This window comes from Scyliorhinus torazame, chromosome 10 (genome assembly GCF_047496885.1).
Source record: "Scyliorhinus torazame isolate Kashiwa2021f chromosome 10, sScyTor2.1, whole genome shotgun sequence".
Taxonomy (NCBI): Eukaryota; Metazoa; Chordata; class Chondrichthyes; order Carcharhiniformes; family Scyliorhinidae; genus Scyliorhinus; species Scyliorhinus torazame.
The window spans coordinates 218,596,937-218,615,030 of record NC_092716.1 but is presented as its reverse complement, the minus strand read 5'-3'; the positions used below and the strand labels follow the sequence as shown (position 1 = coordinate 218,615,030).

Sequence of the window (18,094 nt, the reverse complement as noted above, 5' to 3'; positions counted from 1 at the left end):
GACAGTGACTCAGAGTGGATGGGTGGAGACGAACCCCCACCCCAAAGTGCCATGGACTCAGAGTGGGATGAAGAGCACGACACAACGCCACTGCTGTCACCAACACCCTCCACCATCGCAGAAACACTCACCACGGTTGGGCACTTTAGTGATGAGGCGTCTGGTACACTCACTGGTGCGCACAACACAGCCGTCCCGGTACAGCAGGTGGAGGTAGGAGCAGCAGAGGGGCCGGGCGGTCGGAGGGCAGCCCAGCCCAAGCGAACATCTGCCGCCCAGATGGATCCCGGGTTCCTGCAGTTACCACACCCACACATAGATCCGATGCAACCACCGACCCGGAGACGAGCGAAGAGGGTGACGGGCGGCTTGCGGCGGCTGCGGTCGCAGGTGGAGGAGTCCACCCGCGTCCAGGAGCTGGGAGTGGTGCCGGTCATGCGTGCCACCCAGGCCGACACCGCACGGGTGGCGTCCGCGGTGGAGGCAAAGGGTGCGACGGTGTCAGACATGGGGAACGGTTTGCGAGGCCTGGGGCCTTCCGTGCAGGCGGCGTCTGTGGCCCAGGAAATGGCTGCCCTCTCACAGGAGGCCATGAGCCAGTGCCAGCGCCAGATGGCAGAGGCGCTCAACGCCATAGCCCAGTCTCAGCAGGCCATGGCCCAGTCTCTGCAGGCCATGGCCCAGTCTCTGCAGGCCATCGCTGAGGGCATCGGCGCCAGTGGCCATGTGCGAGCCGGCGTCGCACTGTCACAGACAGGGTTTGCCAACCCCCTGGGCTCCATGGCTGCAAACCTGCAGACCCCTGTCGATACCAGCACAGGCCTCCAGGACTGGCAGCGCAAGATGTCGGGGGGGCGTCGGATGGCCAGTCCGTTCGCATCCCCCACCCATGTAGAGGCCTGGGGGCCATCGGGCACCCCGAGGGAGGAGGAGGTGGTGTGGTCCGTCCCGGCTCCCCCTGTAGGGGAGGTCCCGGTACACCCCGACACCTCGGACTCCCCCCCCCTTCCGTCCCAGGTGCATCGGGTGGGCAACGGGCAGGACAGGCTGGCATCTCGCCATCCCAGTCGCCCGGGCCGCAGCCTGGCCCATCTAGGCCAGGATGCCCCAGGAAACGGCCGCCAAAGGGATCCAGCGTCAGAGGGCAGGAATCACAGGAGTCCCCCTCCAGTTCTGCTGTACCATCTGGGGAACCAAGTAGACGTAGTCAAAGGGCCCGTAAGGCCAAACAATTAGACACTGAGTAAGTTGGCACGGGTGCAGGGCACAGATGAGTTTTAGGGGCTAGGGCACGTGCATGAACTCCTTTGGTTATTAAAGTCAATGTTACACCTACCGAAGCTGCCTTTGTGCTCTGTCCAAAGTGTGCGGGGGTGTCATGTACGTTGAGCGCAAGTGTGTGTGTGAGGGGTGGTCTTGCCTCAGCCCCAGGTGAGTCTGCCCCCTTCCCCCTGGGCCGCCATCAACATCCCCCGGGCAGAGGACGGGACCGTGCGCTGCAGTGTCACAGCCGCATGCAGGGATGGTCCGGGTGGATGGTGGTACTGTGGCCATGGGTCAGACATAGTCCAACGATGTAGAGCCAGGAGCTCATCGCAGGGCGGGGTGTCATCATCCTCCATGGCCTGCGATAGACACGCGTCCACCCGCAACTGTGTGAGCCCGGCCCGTTGTGCCGCAGGTGGATCGGCAATGGGGGGGGGGGGGGTGGTGTGCATGCGGGTGGGGTGGGTGGGGTTGGGGAGGGGGGTGAGGGTGCTGGGTGGGTGGATGGGTGGGGGGTGTGGATGGTCGCTATTGCCATGGTGTGCGGTCTGTGGCCATACTACCCGATTCCCACGCCCATCTAGTCAGTGAAGCGGGTGTCTATCAGTCTGTCCCGTGCCCGCTGGGCCAGCCGTTAACGGTGGACAGCCACCCACCTGTGTCTACCCCGTCTGCCCTGACCATTGCCCCCATCCCCCTCATCTGGGGAGGACTGGGCCTCTTCCTGCTGCTCCTCCACTCCGCCCTCCTCTGCCTGCGGCACATCGCCCCTCTGCTGGGCTATGTTGTGCAGGACGCAGCACACCACAATGATGCGGCCGACCCTATCTGACCGATACTGGAGGGCGCCCCCAGAGAGGTCCAGGCACCTGAAACGCATCTTCAGCACGCCAAAGCACCTCTGGATCACTCCCCTTGTCGCTACATGGGCATCATTGTAGCGGTTCTCCGCCTCATTGCGTGGCCTCCGTATAGGCGTCATCAGCCACGATCGCAATGGGTAGCCCCTGTCGCCCAGCAACCAGCCCCTCAGCCGGGGATGGCGTCCCTCATACATGCCGGGGATGGATGACCGCGACAACACGAATGAGTCGTGTACACTGCCTGGGTGACGGACGCAGACGTGCAGGATCATCATGCGGTGGTCGCAGACCACCTGTACGTTCATCGAATAGGTCCCCTTCCTATTAGTGAACACGGCCCTGTTATCTGCAGGTGGCCGCACGGCGACGTGCAGCCCATCGATCGCGCCCTGGACCATGGGGAACCCGGCCACGGCAGAGAAGCCCACGGCCCGGGCATCTTGGCTGGCCCGGTCCACGGGGAAGCGGATGTAGCGATGCGCCATGGCATATAGGCCATCTGTCACTGCCCGGATGCACCGATGTCTGCGATATGCCGGACAGGTCCCCACTCGGTGCCTGGAATGACCCCGTTGCATAAAAGTTCAGGGCCACCGTAACCTTGACGGACACGGGGAGAGGGTGTCCCCCGCCAGTGCCACGCGGTGACAGGTGTGCCAGCAGGTGGCAGATGTGTGCCACGGTTACCCGGCTCATCCGGAGTCTCCTCCTGCATTCCCGGTCCGTGAGGTCCTGGTATGACTGCCGGGGCCGGTACACACGGGGCGCCCTCGGGTGCCTCCGTTGCCGTGGGGCCGCGACGTCCTCCTCCCCCTCCTCGTCCTGTCGGTCAGGTGTCCCTCCAGCCTGGGCGGCTGCCGCCTGCCCCTCTGTGGCAGCCTGCGCCGCCTCTCTGGCACGCTCCTCCTCCTCCTCCTCCTCCTCCTCCTCCTCATCCAGGGCAACATAGACATGAGCGGCTGCCACCACGGCGGCCAACATCGCTGGATGATCTGAAAACATGACGGCCTGGTGGGGGGGGAGGGGAACGACGACATGCCATCATTGCGCATATCCCCTCCTCCCCCCAGCCAGGTGGCATGGACCGCATGGGTCCAACTGTTGGAGGCTGGCAGCTGGCCAGGTGGACCAACTCACTTGCCCTCCCATCCCCCTCCTCGGCACGGACCCCCCCCCCACCCTCCACCCCAGCACGGACCCCCCCCCCAACCTCCACCCCGGCACGGACCCCCCCCCCCCAACCTCCACCCCAGCACGGACCCAACCTCCACCCCGGCACGGACCCCCCCCCAACCTCCACCCTGGCACGGCACCGACCCCCCCCCCAACCTCCACCCCGGCACGGCACGGACCCCCCCCCCAACCTCCACCCCGGCACGGACCCCCCCCCCCAACCTCCACGCCGGCACGGACCCCCCCCCAACCTCCACCCCAGCACGGACCCCCCCCCCAACCTCCACCCCGGCACGGCCCCCCCCCCCAACCTCCACCCCAGCACGGACCCCCCCCAACCTCCACCCCGGCACGGACCCCCCCCAACCTCCACCCCATCACGGAACCCCCCCCAACCTCCACCCCGGCACGGACCCCCCTCCCCCCCACAACCTCCACCCCAGAATGGACCCCCCCCCAACCTCCACCCCGGCACGGCACGGACCCCCCCAACCTCCACCCCGGCACGGCACGGACCCCCCCAACCTCCACCCTGGCACGGCCCGGACCCCCCCCCAACCTCCACCCCGGCACGGACCCCCCCCCCCCCAACCTCCACCCCAGCACGGACCCCCCCCAACCTCCACCCCGGCACGGACCCCCCCCAACCTCCACCCCATCACGGACCCCCCCCCAACCTCCACCCCGGCACGGACCCCCCTCCCCCCCACAACCTCCACCCCAGAATGGACCCCCCCCCAACCTCCACCCCGGCACGGCACGGACCCCCCCAACCTCCACCCCGGCACGGCACGGACCCCCCCAACCTCCACCCTGGCACGGCACGGACCCCCCCCCAACCTCCACCCCGGCACGGACCCCCCCCAACCTCCAACCTCCACCCCGGCACAGACCCCCCCCCCAACCTCCACCCCAGCACGGACCCCCCCCAACCCCCAACCTCCACCCCGGCACGGACCCCCCCCAACCACCACCCCGGCACGGACCCCCCCCCAACCTCCACCCCGGCACGGCACGGACCCCCCCACAACCTCCACCCCGGCGCGGACCCCCCATCCACCTCCCCGGCACGGACCCCCTCCTGGCACTCCCCCGGAGCCCAGCCTACTCTAACCACCCCCCCCACCCCCCCGCCGCACACACACACACACAACCCGAGACACACCTCTCCTCACGCATTCAGACTGCGGCCACGCCATCGCCTGCCCAGAGCCAACCCCCCAGGCAGTCACTCACCTCCACGCTGGTCGGCGTGAGCCTGGAGCACCGGGTCACGCCGATGAAAAGGAGGTTTAATTTACGTCGACGTGAACGGTCATCACGTCGACGGGACTTCAGCCCATCCGGAAGGGAGAATATCGGCAGGCCGAAAATCGGCTGCCTTGCGCAGACCCGTGACATTCTCCGCGGCAGCGGCGACATTAACGCCCCGCCGACTTTTCACCCTTCGAAGACTTCGGCGGGCGGCGGGGGCGGGATTCACGGCGGCCAACGGCCATTCTCCGACCCTCTGGGGGGTCGGAGAATGACGCCCCAAGTTCTGGAGTTGGACTTTAACCCAGAGATAGGGCATGTTACCACAGTGCCACAAGAGCACCACACAAACTAGACAACTTCAAAAACATTTTTTTAAATTCATGTTCAGGATATGGGCATCGCTGGCTATGCAAGTAATTTTTGCCCATCCCTAACTGCCCTTGAGAAGGTGGTGATAAGCTGCCTTCTTGAACTATTGCAGCCCATGTAGTGTAGGTACACTTACAGTGCTGTTAGGAAGGGAATTCCACTATTTGACCCAGCGACTGTGAAAGTACGGAGTTATATTTCCAAATCAGGTCGGTGAGTGACGTAAAGGGGAACATTCAGCTGATGGTGTTCCCATGAGTCTACTGACCTTGGACGCGATTCTCCGACACCCCGCCGGGTCGGAGAATCGTCGGGGGCTGGCGTGAATCTCGCCCCGCCGTGTCCCGAATTCTACCAGAGAATCGGCGGGGGCAGGAATCGCACCGCGCCGGTCGGCGGGCTCCCTCCTCCAATTCTCCGGCCCGCAATAGGCCAAAGTGCCGCCGCTGTCAACCCTCGCCAGCCGGCATGGATTGAACCACATACGTTACCGGCATGAGCAGACGGCGCGGGCAGGCTCCGGGGTCCTGGGGGGGGCACGGGGCGATCTGGCCCCATGGGGTGCCCCCACGGTGGGCTGGCCCGCGATCGGGGCCCACTGATCCGCGGACGGGCCTGTGCCATGGGGGCACTCTTTTTCTTCTGCCTTCGCCATGGTCTTCACTATGGCGGAGGTGGAAGAGACCCCATCCATTGCGCAAGCGCGGGGATCTCGTGAGCGGCCGCTGACGCTCCCGTTCATGCGTCGCCCGGCGAATTCCTTTCTGCGCCGCCTGGTGTGGCGCCAAAGGCCTTTCCCGCCAGCCGGTGGGGCGGAAATCACTCCGGCGCGGGCCTAGCCCCACAAGGTGAGGGCTTAGCCCCTAAAGGTGCGGAATTCCACACCTTTGGGGCGGCCCAATGCCGGAGTGGTTCCCGCCACTCCATTACGCCGGATTCCCCTGCCCCGCCGGGTAGGGGAGAATCCCGGCCCTTGTCTCTTTAGATGTTAGTGGTTGTGAGTTTGGACGATACTGCCAAAGGAGCCTTGGTGAGTTCATGCAGTGCATCTTGTAGATGGTACGCACTACTGCCACTGGTCATTGGTAGTAAAGGCAAGGGATGTCAGTGAAGTGGGCTGTTTTGTGCTGGATGGTGTTGAGCTTCTTAAGTATTGTTGGAGCTGCACTCATACAGGCAAGCGGAGAGTATTCCATCACACACCCGACTTGTGCCTTGTAGATGGTGGACAGGTCTTGGGGAGTCAGGAGGTGAGTTACTTACCACATGATTCCTAGACTATGACCTGCTCTTGTAGCCATCGTATTAATATGGCTAGTCCAGTTCATTTTCTGGTCAATGGAACCCCCAGGATGTCGATAGTGGGGCATTCAGTCATGCTAATGCCTTTGAATGTCAAGGGGTGATGGTTAGATTTTCTCTTGTTGGAGATAGTCATTCCCTGGCACATATATGGTGGGAACATTTCATACCATTTATCAGCCCAAGCCTGGATATTGTCTAAGTCTTGATGCATTTGGACATGAACTGCTTCAGTATCTGAAGGGTCACGAATGGTGCTGAACATTGTGCAATCATCAGCAAACATCCTCACTTCAGACCTTATGATTAAACGAATCTCATTGACAAAGTAGTTGAAGATGGTTTAACTTATTTTTGTTAAATAAGTTAAGAGCTCATGGTGTTAAGGGTAAGATCCTGGCATGGATAGAGGGTTGGCTGACTGGCAGAAGGCAGTGAGTGGGGATAAAGGGGTCTTTTTCAGGATGGCAGCCGGTGACTAGTGGTGTGCCTCAGGGGTCTGTGCTGGGACCACAACTTTTTACAATATACATTAATAATCTGGAAGAAGGTACTGAAGGCACTGTTTCTAAGTTTGCAGATGATACAAAGATCTGTAGAGGGACAGGTAGTATTGAGAAAGCAAGGGGGCTGCAGAAGGACTTGGACAGGCTAGGAGAGTGGGCAATGAAGTGGCAAATAAAATACAATGTGGAAAAGTGTGAGGTTATGCACTTTGGAAGAAGGAATTTAGGCATAGACTATTTTCTAAATTGGGAAATGCCTCATAAAGCAGAAGCACAAAGGGGCTCAGGAGTCCTTGTTCACGGTTCTCTTAAGGTTAATGTGCAGATTCAGTCGGCAGTTAAGAAGGCAAATGCAATGTTAGCATTCATGTCAAGAGGGCTAGAATACAAGACCAGGGATGTACTTCTGAGGCTGTCTAAGGCTCTGGAGATCCCATTTGGAGTATTGCGAGCAGTTTTGGGCCCCGTATCTAAGGAAGGATGTGCTTGCCTTGGAAAGGGTCCAGAGTACGTTCACCAGAATGATCCCTGGAATGAAGAACTTGTCGTATGAGGAACATTTGAGGATTCTGGGTCTGTACCGGTTCGAGTTTAGAAGGATGCGAGGGGATCTTATTGAAACTTACAAGATACTGCGAGGCCTGGATAGTGTGGACGTGGAGAGGATGTTTCCACTTGGAGGAAAAACGAGAACCAGAGGATACCATCTCAGACTAAAGGGACGATCCTTTAAAACAGAGATGAGGAGGAATTTCTTCAGCCAGAGGTTGGTGAATCTGTGGAACTCATTGCCGCAGAAGGCTGTGGAGGCCAATTCACTGAGTGTCTTTAAGACAGAGATAGAAAAGTTCTTGATTAATAAGGGGATCAGGGGTTATGGGGAGAAGGTAGGAGGATGGGGGTGAGAAAATATCAGCCATGATTGAATGGCGGAGCAGACTCGATGAGCCAAGTGGCCTAATTCTGCTCCTACATCTTATGGTCTTATGGTTGGGCCTCAGACTCTAGCCTGAGAAATGCAATTCCTGCAATGATGTCTTGTAACTGAGATGATTGACCTCCAACCACCACAACCATCTTCCTTTGTGCCAGCTATGACTCCAACCAGCAGAGAGTTTTCCCTCTGCTTCCCAGTGACTTCAGTTTTTCTAGGGCTCCTTGATGCCACACTCAGTCAAATGCTGTCTTGATGTCAAGGGCAGTTTCTCTCACCTCACCTTTGGATTTCAGCTCTTTCGTTCATGTTTGACCCAAGGTTGGAATGAGATCAGGAACTGAGTGGCCCTGGCAGAACACAAACAGAGCGTCAATGAGCAGGTTATTGCTGAGCAAGTGCTGCTTGATAGCACTGTTGATGATCCTTCCATCACTTTACTGATGACCAAGAGTGGACTGATGGGCCAGTAATTGATCTGGTTAAATTTGTTCTGTTTTTTGTGTATAGGACATAATTGAGCAATTTTCCTCACTGTTGTTGTCAAATTACATCGGGACCAAATTCGCAGCTCAATACGGCAACATCTTCATGCACAAGTTCGAACAAGACCTCTTCAACCGACGCTATACGCCAGATGCATCGATGACATTCAAGGAACTTAGAAAGGAAAGATCGGCTTTTGATGGCTTTGGTGGCCCATGAAAACATGGAGGTTGTGGTAGCCGACAGGAAGACAAGTGCTCAGTGATGTGCTGTGGTTTTAATTCCTTGACTGCCCAACGTCTGCCTGAAAAAGAGCGTTAAAATCTGCCCTTAAATAAAACAAGTGATGAAAAATATCTCTACCCTAGGCCTACCATTTTGAAAATTGTCCCATTCTTTCTGATCCTGTATACCGCCTATCAATGAAACATTGATTTTCAATCACTGCTGACACTTCCTTTATACTCTCACTAAGCTGCACAATCAGAAGCTTTGGCTGTTATGGCCAAATTAGTTTTCCATTTTCCTTCAAGGCTAATTATGTTTTACCAAGTACATGAGTCAAAAGGACATGTGAACCTTGATGTTTCATTTATTTCTTGTTCTTTGGTTGAGCTATTCAGTAATTGATAACATGTTAATAAGTTCAGATCCTAATTGAAAATATTGCTGCTTCTGGATTACAGAGACCTTGGTTCTTTTTTTGTTTGCTTGTCACTTCCATGGAAATACCTAACCCTTTTTCTGGCAACATGGGAGCTGATGATGTCCATTATAAAAACCAACAGTATCCCATTCTCAATCGTCCGTCCTCCCCGCCTACCCCCGCGCCTACCCCCGCATCTCCCCCGCGCATACCCTTCGGCTCCACGTCCGCCCCCTCCCCCCTCCCCCCTCCCCACAATGCACCGTTCCTGAAGGCACTAACTCTGTTTTGAGTAAAAGTTAAGTCGCCATAACCCCAGGTAACCAGAGGCTGTTTTCTCCTCGGGGAGTAGAACTGACTGGTGGTGATGTCGCCTGAGAATCACCACACCTCAGGTAAGGGGCAAGGTTGAGAAGGTGGAGCCTTCAAAACTAACCTCAGCCGTTGCGGGAATTGAACCCGTGATGTTGGCCTTGTTCTGCCTCAGGAGCCATCTGTCCAACCAACTGAGCTAAACCGGCCCCAGAACTCTGTTTTGAGTACATTTCCGTGGGGTCAAGAGAATGACCCTAGACAATCAGCAGACTGTTAGCAGCCAAATGACAAGCTAGACCCAATCTTGTCCTCACCTGGTGTTCACATCTGAACATTTCCCACAGTGAATGAGCAGGAACGGTGCAAAACTTTAACCCACATTGATCAGTGGCATTAAGGTCAATTGCAGCAATTTGTACTACATACTTACCAGACCGGCAGAAAATGCTGGCTATTGAAACAACAGCTTGTACTTACGCAGTACCTTGAATGTTACAACAGATCCCAAGTAATATATAACAATGGCTGGATGTTTTCCCGTGGCGGAAATGACTTGCCATTCGGTGCCGGTGGGATCTTCCAGTCCCGCGGAAGTCAATGGCCATCTACGTTGCTCACCACATCTGCAGCACCGGGGAACCTGCCGCATGGGGGGGGGGGGGGGGGGGGCGCCTTCGGTGGGACCAGACAACCCCACTGGCGGAAAGGTCCAGAAAATCCTGCCTAAGGCTTGATATCAAGCCGCAGAAGGATATATTAGGTCAGATGCCCAAAAGCTTGGTGGAGGAGTTTCTTTTAAAGTAGGAAGTTAAGTTTGAGAGGTGGAAAAGTTTAGGGTGGGCCCTCCGGAGCTTCAGGCCTCGGTAAGTGAAGTGAAACCACCAGTGATAGAACAATTAAAATCAGGGCTCACCAAGAGGTCAGAATTACAGGAGCGCAGATATCTCAAAGGGTGGTGGGGCTAGAGGAGGTTACAAGATCGGGAAGCCTGAGAACATGGCGGGATTTGAAAACAAGGATGAGCACCTTGTTGCATGACTAGGAATAAAAGGAAGTCAGTGAGCACAGGGATGATAGGGAAACTGGATGGAATGCAAGCTAATATATGGTCAGCGGAGTTTTGGATTACCTCAAGTTTATGGAGGGTGGTATGTGGAAGCCTAGTCAAGTCTGCATTGGCATAGTCAAGCGTAGAGGTAATGAGGGCATGAATGAGGGTTTCAGCAGTCGATGAGGTGAGACAGGGGTGAAGTCGAGCAACACCAGAGCTGAAAATAGGCAGTCCAATGATGTCACGAGTACGTTTTTGGCAGCACACCCAGAGGTCAAATGTGACACAAAAGTTGCAGACTGACCTTGGGCAGGATTCTCCGGCCTCTCAGCCGCGTGTTTCTCGGTGGCGGAAGGCAGCACGTCATTCGCTGGCAGTGGGATTTTCTGCTCCCGCCGACGTCAATGGGAATTCCCGCTGAAGCCACCCCATGCTGCCAGGAAGCCCACGGGCCAGGGTGCGTTGCAAAGAATCCCAGCGAACAGCCGGTGAATTCCGGCCCTGATCTAAAATTGTTGCCAGGGTTGAGGGAATAAGGAGGCTTTTTGGTGTATCTGTTTAATTCATGAATGTCCCTACCAGCCTATTTATTAACTGTGCTTTCAGAAAATATCAACTGGCCTTTTAAAAATAAAATCATTACCTTTACAGCAATGGCATTGGGAAGTTATTGTTCAATGTCAACGGTCAGGTGCATATCAACACGCTAAGCATTTCTTCATGCAATTTTCCTTTAATGTTCTTTCACAACCACTCCCCCATTGGATAAAAGAAATTGGAAACCTCATTGACCAAGCATTTAGTTGTCTGTCCCAATGCCTCTTCCTGTGACTTAATGTCAATGTTTGTATAATAATGCTCTTGTAAAACACCTTGGGAATTTTTGCAATGTAAACGCAGATATTTTATTTATATATATGCAAGTTGTTATTATTGCTGTCACTACATCCTTGATGTGTGGGCTCTAATTGTAGATTGTACGCGTTTTAGATCAAAATTGTTCTTTTGTGCCCTTAAACAAACGATAAGAAGTGTAAAAATATAAAACCTTTTTCCATCATGTTGCTAAAGGGCAAATTTATGAAGCACTCTGGAAGTGCTTCAATCATAGATCAATTTTTCACAAAATATAAGTTTCAGTTCAAAAAATGCATTAACCTTTAAAAAATGTTCTTACTGAGCTGTTAATGCCTCTGTCAAAGCTCTCGTCTACTGTCTTCAATGATTGAACTATGGTGTTTAAATGGAGTTAACTCACCTGCTCCCTACACACCTAATATTGGCCTTCCATCTTCATCTACTTGGAATAAGCACTGTAGTGAGGAGTAACAGGTCATTCATGTAGAATCTGATCGGTTTCATTCCCGCTTTGTCCAATTTGTTTACTCGTTAGTTGTTATTTTGTGTAGCTTTGCTCCTACACCGATTAACTTTTTTATTCGGGTATTGATTACGGTTCAATTGGTAGAAGGCTTGTCTTTGAGCCACTATTGTATGGGTTCAAGTCCCACCTTGATGACTTAAGCACAAAAACAAGGCTGACACTCCAGTACAGTACTGAAGGAGTGCTGCACTGTTAGAGGTGTTACCTTTTGGATGAGATGATAATCTGAGATTATACTTCGAAGGAGAGCTGTGGAGTTTTCCTTGGTGTCCAATATACATACCGTACTCAACTTCACAAAGACAAACTTCATCTGGCCATGATCACATTGCTGTTTTCGGGAGCTTGCTGTGTGTTAATCGGATGCATTGCAGCAGCGACTAAACTTCAATAATGCTTTATTAACTAAAGTACTTTGGAATGAGTTGAGGTTGTGAAAGGCACCATTTAAGTACAAGTCTTTTTATTCCATTCTTAGGTGCAAGAATGCCCTGTTTCCCTTCTCCTTGAACTATTACGATTTCTGGTTCATTTCAGAGGGCAATGAAGAGTAAACTGCATTGATGTGGGACTGGAAACACATGTAGGTCAGATCAGATCAGAACAATGGACATTCGCGAACCGATTGGGCATTTACAACAATCCAACAAATTTGCAGTCACTTTTACTGATATCAGTCTTTTATTTTATATGTGTAAAGTAAAACTGAAATCATCTTCTTAAATCACCATGGTGTGTTTCAAATTCACATTCTCTGGATTATTAATGCAGGCATTTGGATTATTAGTCCAAAAACACAACAATTGCAAGACTATACACTGTCTTTCATTCTTTGCTTACATCACCGGTTGTCTGTGTAACTCATTAGAAATTCTCACAGTTTATGGTGGCTGCTTGTAATTGGTAAGAAAGGATGTCTGCATGAGCAAATAAAAATAATTCACAGTCGTCACCTCTATTCCTCAATGAGTGGGAATCCACTTATTTACATATTTATTTTGTTAGCCTTGTGCACCAAATATGCTTGAGCCGGTAATGATAGCTCTACCCTTTCTGATAACTAGACGTGCTACCATTTGTTTAAGTAGGAAATAAAATTGAGTTGGAGAATATAAAGGAAATGTCAAATTGTAACAATGGGTTTACAGTAAGGGCACAGTAAATATTTTGCTAAGTGAGGGGTTTAATCTTTTTCTAACATGGTATAAATATGCCCAGTAACCACAGTTGCATTTCAATAGCTGTGCATTACCAGAAGAGATTTATTTTGCCAATGCAGTATTTGATTTAAGTGTGCCTTTGTTTTTTATGTACCTGTAGCGTAATATTGCTCTTTTTTTTTTTTTGGAACTTATTTTTGGCCTGAATTAGTTTCTTCTCTGTTTAGGCTTCACACTTTTCCTGGGGCCTCTGGGCAGTTCTCCAGGCAAGATATTCCACCATTGAGTTTGATTTCCTGAGGTAAGTGCCTTGCCTTTTTAGACAAAGTGAAAGAAAACAAAAAAAATCTAGCCTGTGTCTGGCTCATTGTTGCTGACAATGTGAACTCTAATGCAATTGGAAGCAGCACGTCTAAATAGTCTGTCATGTTTTTCTTTAATGTTTTGTAACCCACAGATGGGATTCATTTCCACCCTGCCCCAAAAATGTAAACGATAAAACAGCATTAAAGCACTTTAAACTACTTGATGACATTTTGGTCACGTTAATGAAAACTGGCATTTATTCCGATTAGGACAAATCAATCAAAAGATTGAAACACCGTCGGGTGTTTCTCTCCTTGCGCTCAAACCTCATTTCTCGGAGCACATCTGAAAACCTTTTTAAAATGTGATTTGAATACTTCAGTGCTTTCGTTAAAAATGCAACAAAAAAGTTATCATTCCAATTGGCCCACTTAATTTATTTTTTGCAGTGCCCTTCATGTTATGTCCTGCTCATAACTCATCCTTTTCTAACTTAACCACTCAACGCACAGTTTGGTTCCAGTAGTTGTTTCCAGCTTTAGGGGTTACATTAATTGTTAATGACAAAGGCAACCTTCACTCTGTGTGGTTTCCTGCCCACATTTGGATCATTTACAGGGTCTTTTTCCTGATAGGAAATGCAATATGAGATGTGCGAAAACAGTGCGTATATTGTAGTTTAATTGGCTCTTACTGTCGCTCATCCAAGTTCGGCGCGTGTGCTGTAGGGTGTCTGTTCCACAACAGGAAAGAATAAACCCAGACTCAAATCATAGGAAATTCATCAAATATGGTTCTGGAGTTCTGTCTTTCAAGCTCTGTTTCATTGCCATATGATCTCCATAAACCGAATTACTGTTGGCTTAGGTACAAGACTAAAGGCGCCTGGGGCTAGTTCATAATGAAATCCACATGCACGTGACAATAGAACGATCATGGAGAAGCATGGAAAATTCTCCATTGGATCACTTTATTTCTTTTATAAAAATAAACTCACCATACTTACTACACTTAAGGGAGGAACTGATAATTCACTTGTAGTTTGGATGCATGTGTGCCAAACCATTAATAACGACAGGGCTAAATGGGTACTTAGACTATCAGATATCCCAAACAGTTTTATTGGATGAATATAGTGTATTGTCAAACCTACCCTGCAGTAAGTATACACATTTTATTCATGTTTCAGCTGTGTAAAGTGAAAGATGCTGCAAAGTTTGACACTTGATTTGGCTACTGTAAAACTTTATGTGAAACTTTAAAGCACGTAAATGTTTTTACTATTTCCCATTTATTTTATCTTGTATGGTTCTCAATCCAACAATTCTTTTAAAAGATTAGGTGTACCAGTAAAGTGGTACTTAAGCTGGAGGCATGAAATATGATTAGTAAGTGCTCAAGGTTTGGCTCAAATGGACTGCTCTCCCATTAGTATAGAATATGGCTATGCCCTCATAATTGTTGCCATTTAAAGTCTGTTGTATCACTTGCAAATATTTGCTTCTTGACACTTCATTCAATTCATGTGGAAAATTAGCATTTAATTACAAATGTAAGCATTATTTTGTTTTATTTTTCTGAAAACATTAAACATTAAAGCAAAATAATAAATGGCTCTCTCAAATGGACAGAGCCATTCAAATAGTCTCTTTCAACTCTCAATCTGTGTTTCAATGTGTACTTCGAAGGGATTAGAGTTCACTCCTTACATAATTCCAGCCCCTGTAATAATACAGCCATGTTTTATATGTTTTATCATTTTACAAAAATAAGGTAATTTTCTTATTTTGGGCAGTTTGTGTAATATTCTGTCTCTAGACTCTAATCTGTTACCTTGGTGTACATTTTCCTTTCCTATAACTGTCTTGCATACCTGCATCAGATCACTTCCCAGATGTCCCCATTCCAATTTCTCCTCATAACTTTAAACTTTCACACAAGGCCTTGTCTCTTCTCTTAACTGACTCTAGTAATTAAATGTCTCAGTAACCAGAAATGAACACAGCGATACAAGTACAGTCTGAGCAGACAGTTGTGTAGTTCAACCATAACATCCTTCATCATGTATTTTGGTTATATAGATCAGCATTCTATTGGCTTTGTTCTTTTCAGCTTTGCATTCATTGGACATGCATAGTCTCAAGGCTACTAAGAATTCTAGGTCTACAAGTAGTTGTTTGGTAGTATAGAACTTGAGTATTGCTGGGAAAAGACACTTGACAACCAATCAGCACCCTCTTCTCATACAGTATAAAGTTGATGTTTTTCCAGACATTAGTATTCTGGCAAATGTCCTGATGAATGAAGGACAGAAAGCTTGAACAAGATGTCTTTTATCGGCAATACTTAAATTCGAGGTCTCTTTCAGCTTTGTCCTTTGCTATTTCAACACGATTCACAGAGTATGGTGTGCCACTTATTCTTCCTTACCATGTGCAATACTTTACAGTTGGCTACATTAAATTTCATCTGCCATTATTCTCTAATGAGTATATTTTGTTCAACTAGTTCTGTAATTTCCGAGCTGCCTCCTCTAATTCCACTGCTGCTTTAAGGTGTCAGGAAGTCTGCGAAGGTTTGTACGGCTGGAGGATGTTTTATAGATAGAGACGAACAAATAAGTGACAAGATATTATCATCCTGCTGTTTTATTCTTTCCGATTGTCTTCTGTTTATTTCTTCCTTCCCTGCGAGCACTGCAGACTGATGCCGGGGATCAAACCTCGGGCTCGCCTTGTAAGGGGCATGATTCCCTGGTTCTCCTAGGCTCCGGGCACTGTACAAAGATGATCATGCCTCATATGTGGGCCGAGTGATTGTTGACAGCTTGACAGTGGAGGGCTTCATTGGTGAGCTCAGCTGTCTTCATCTGACACTGAATCATAGAATCTTTACAGTGCAGAAGGAGGCCATTCAGCCCATTGTGTCAGCACTGGCCCTCTGAAAGACACATCGGGGAAAGCGGCTCAGAAATTACAGATTGAATTGGACAAATTGTGCAAGTGGGCAGAGAAATGGCAGGTGTATTTTATACTGGCCGAGCTGACGTGCTGCACATAGCAAGGAGAAATGGACAGCACACGCTCCATTGTGGTGCTAAGAAATCCAAAAATGTAATGCTGACAAATTGCAGTAGCGCAGTGCAAAATCAATTTCCCTGCTTCCCATCTTCATAGTTCTAGCATGACTATCTCATAATTTTAACTTCAAATTGGAAAATAATCAGACAACGGGATAGGATAAAGAATATTACTGATGGCAATAATTAACTTGAGGTTAAGGCCCAATTGTTTCAGTTTTTGATTTACCCTTGGCCAAAGTAATCCCACATGCGGTTCTTGATGACAGGCAGCCTTTCACAGTCACTATTGTCTTGTTTGTATCAAGCAAGGTCGACTTGGCATGACATTACCACCTGCAATGACGAACACGAAGACTTCAGAATCACCCAGCTACGATGTATATCAAAGCTGGAGACGCGTAATGGTGTGTCGAACAGCAGATAGTGTACAAGCTGTGAGAGATACTTGGGTGAGGGTCAACTTTCACAGATGCAACAGAAAAAAATCTCCAGATACGACAGAGTTAAGTGCACATCCAGCACACTGGATTGCCTGGGTGCAGTAAAAATCAGATATTCAGGCAGTTTGTAGTTCACGACTGTAAAGTGCCCCTGATCTTCCTTCCATTCATTGAAATGGAAGAAAAATACAGTGACTTCCTTTGCAGACAGACACAGAACCAAAGAAAAAAACTCTCCTGACATTTCTACTAGCACTTAATCACCATCAGGATTGTGACAAGTTGCTGCGCTTCTGATTATTGGCAGGTATGCAGTTACACGTTAGATTCAAATAACCATATTATCATTCATTTAAAAATATAATAGGACATTCTGTCATGAGCTATTAAATCAGCCAGGGCTCAAACTCAGCAGGGGCTTGTGTCCATATGTCTTGGAACTGATCTGAAGTTGCTGATAAATTACTTTATTACTGTATGCGGCAATATTGTTCTTTGCTCCTTGCTTTGATTTGGACCTTGAGTGAGAAGAATCAAACTTTAGTTAAATACAACTGGTCATCACTTTTAAGGTCTATGCCTTTTTATGAAATATCACATTAAACTAAAGAAAAGGTATATTCGAATAAAAATAAAATTGCCAGAGAATAATTTGGGGGGAAACAAATATTCCAATTGCATAAGTATACATTGTGATGCACAGAAACAGTGTGGCTTTTGTTAGCCTGACTGTGCTAAAGTCAGTCCTTATATCTGGATTCAAACAAAAGTATCAGTTTAACTAAAACCATAGAAAATTCTTCAAGGCAGCCACAAGTAAAGTAATATCTTTTTCAACTTATTGACATTAACTATAATTAGAATAATCTAAGGACAGCTAGTGCATCTTAACTGCGGCTGCTTGGGTTTACATAAAATTTGAATTCTAGCCTCTTAAGAATTCAACATTCCAGAATCAAACATCCAATTAAGAGTGGCTTGCCTTATCACAGGATAATTATGAATGAGGAAAGTCATTCAAACCATCTGATTCATGTATCCAGAAATACCTCTCAGTTCCTCCAGTTGCAGTATCAAATGATTTCTAAGGCTTTTCCCCCTCCATTTATCTGTCTGGAAGTCTGTTTCCATGGCTCACCTCTGCAGTCTCACCTCTGCACTCTCACCTCTGCACTCTCACTTCTGAGTCAAGTTCAAGTTGTGGGTTCAAGTTCCACCCCAAAGACTTGAGCACACAAATCTAGATTGATTCCGGGGTAGTAATGAGAATGCTGCACTGTCGGAGGTGCTGTCTTTTGGATAGGATATTAAACTAAGGTCTCATTTGCTTTCTCATCCATCCATCTAGACAGATGACGAACACACCAAAAACAATCCATTTTAGAGGGGCTACTTTCATATGGCACAGCTTTGTAGCCCCTGATCTTTGCAGTGGTGCATGGAGGTAACACCCTTTTCCTCCCTTATCAGCTATTGACTCCCAGGCATGATAATCATTGCCTGGGGTCTTTCTGTCATGTTTGCCAGCACCATCTGATGCTGAGCTTTGAATTC

General features: G+C 49.6%; 1 protein-coding gene across 2 annotated transcripts in view; it reads left to right on the top strand.

The window, feature by feature from the left end:
• Positions 1 to 18,094, top strand: part of LOC140384582 (ethanolamine kinase 1-like) — a 605,708-nt gene that overhangs the window by 497,228 nt on the left and 90,386 nt on the right. For both annotated transcript variants that reach the window (XM_072466412.1, XM_072466413.1), the window contains one exon: positions 12,940 to 13,013. In XM_072466412.1, coding sequence (XP_072322513.1) covers positions 12,940 to 13,013 — 74 coding nt within the window. The remainder of the gene's footprint in view (positions 1 to 12,939; positions 13,014 to 18,094) is intronic.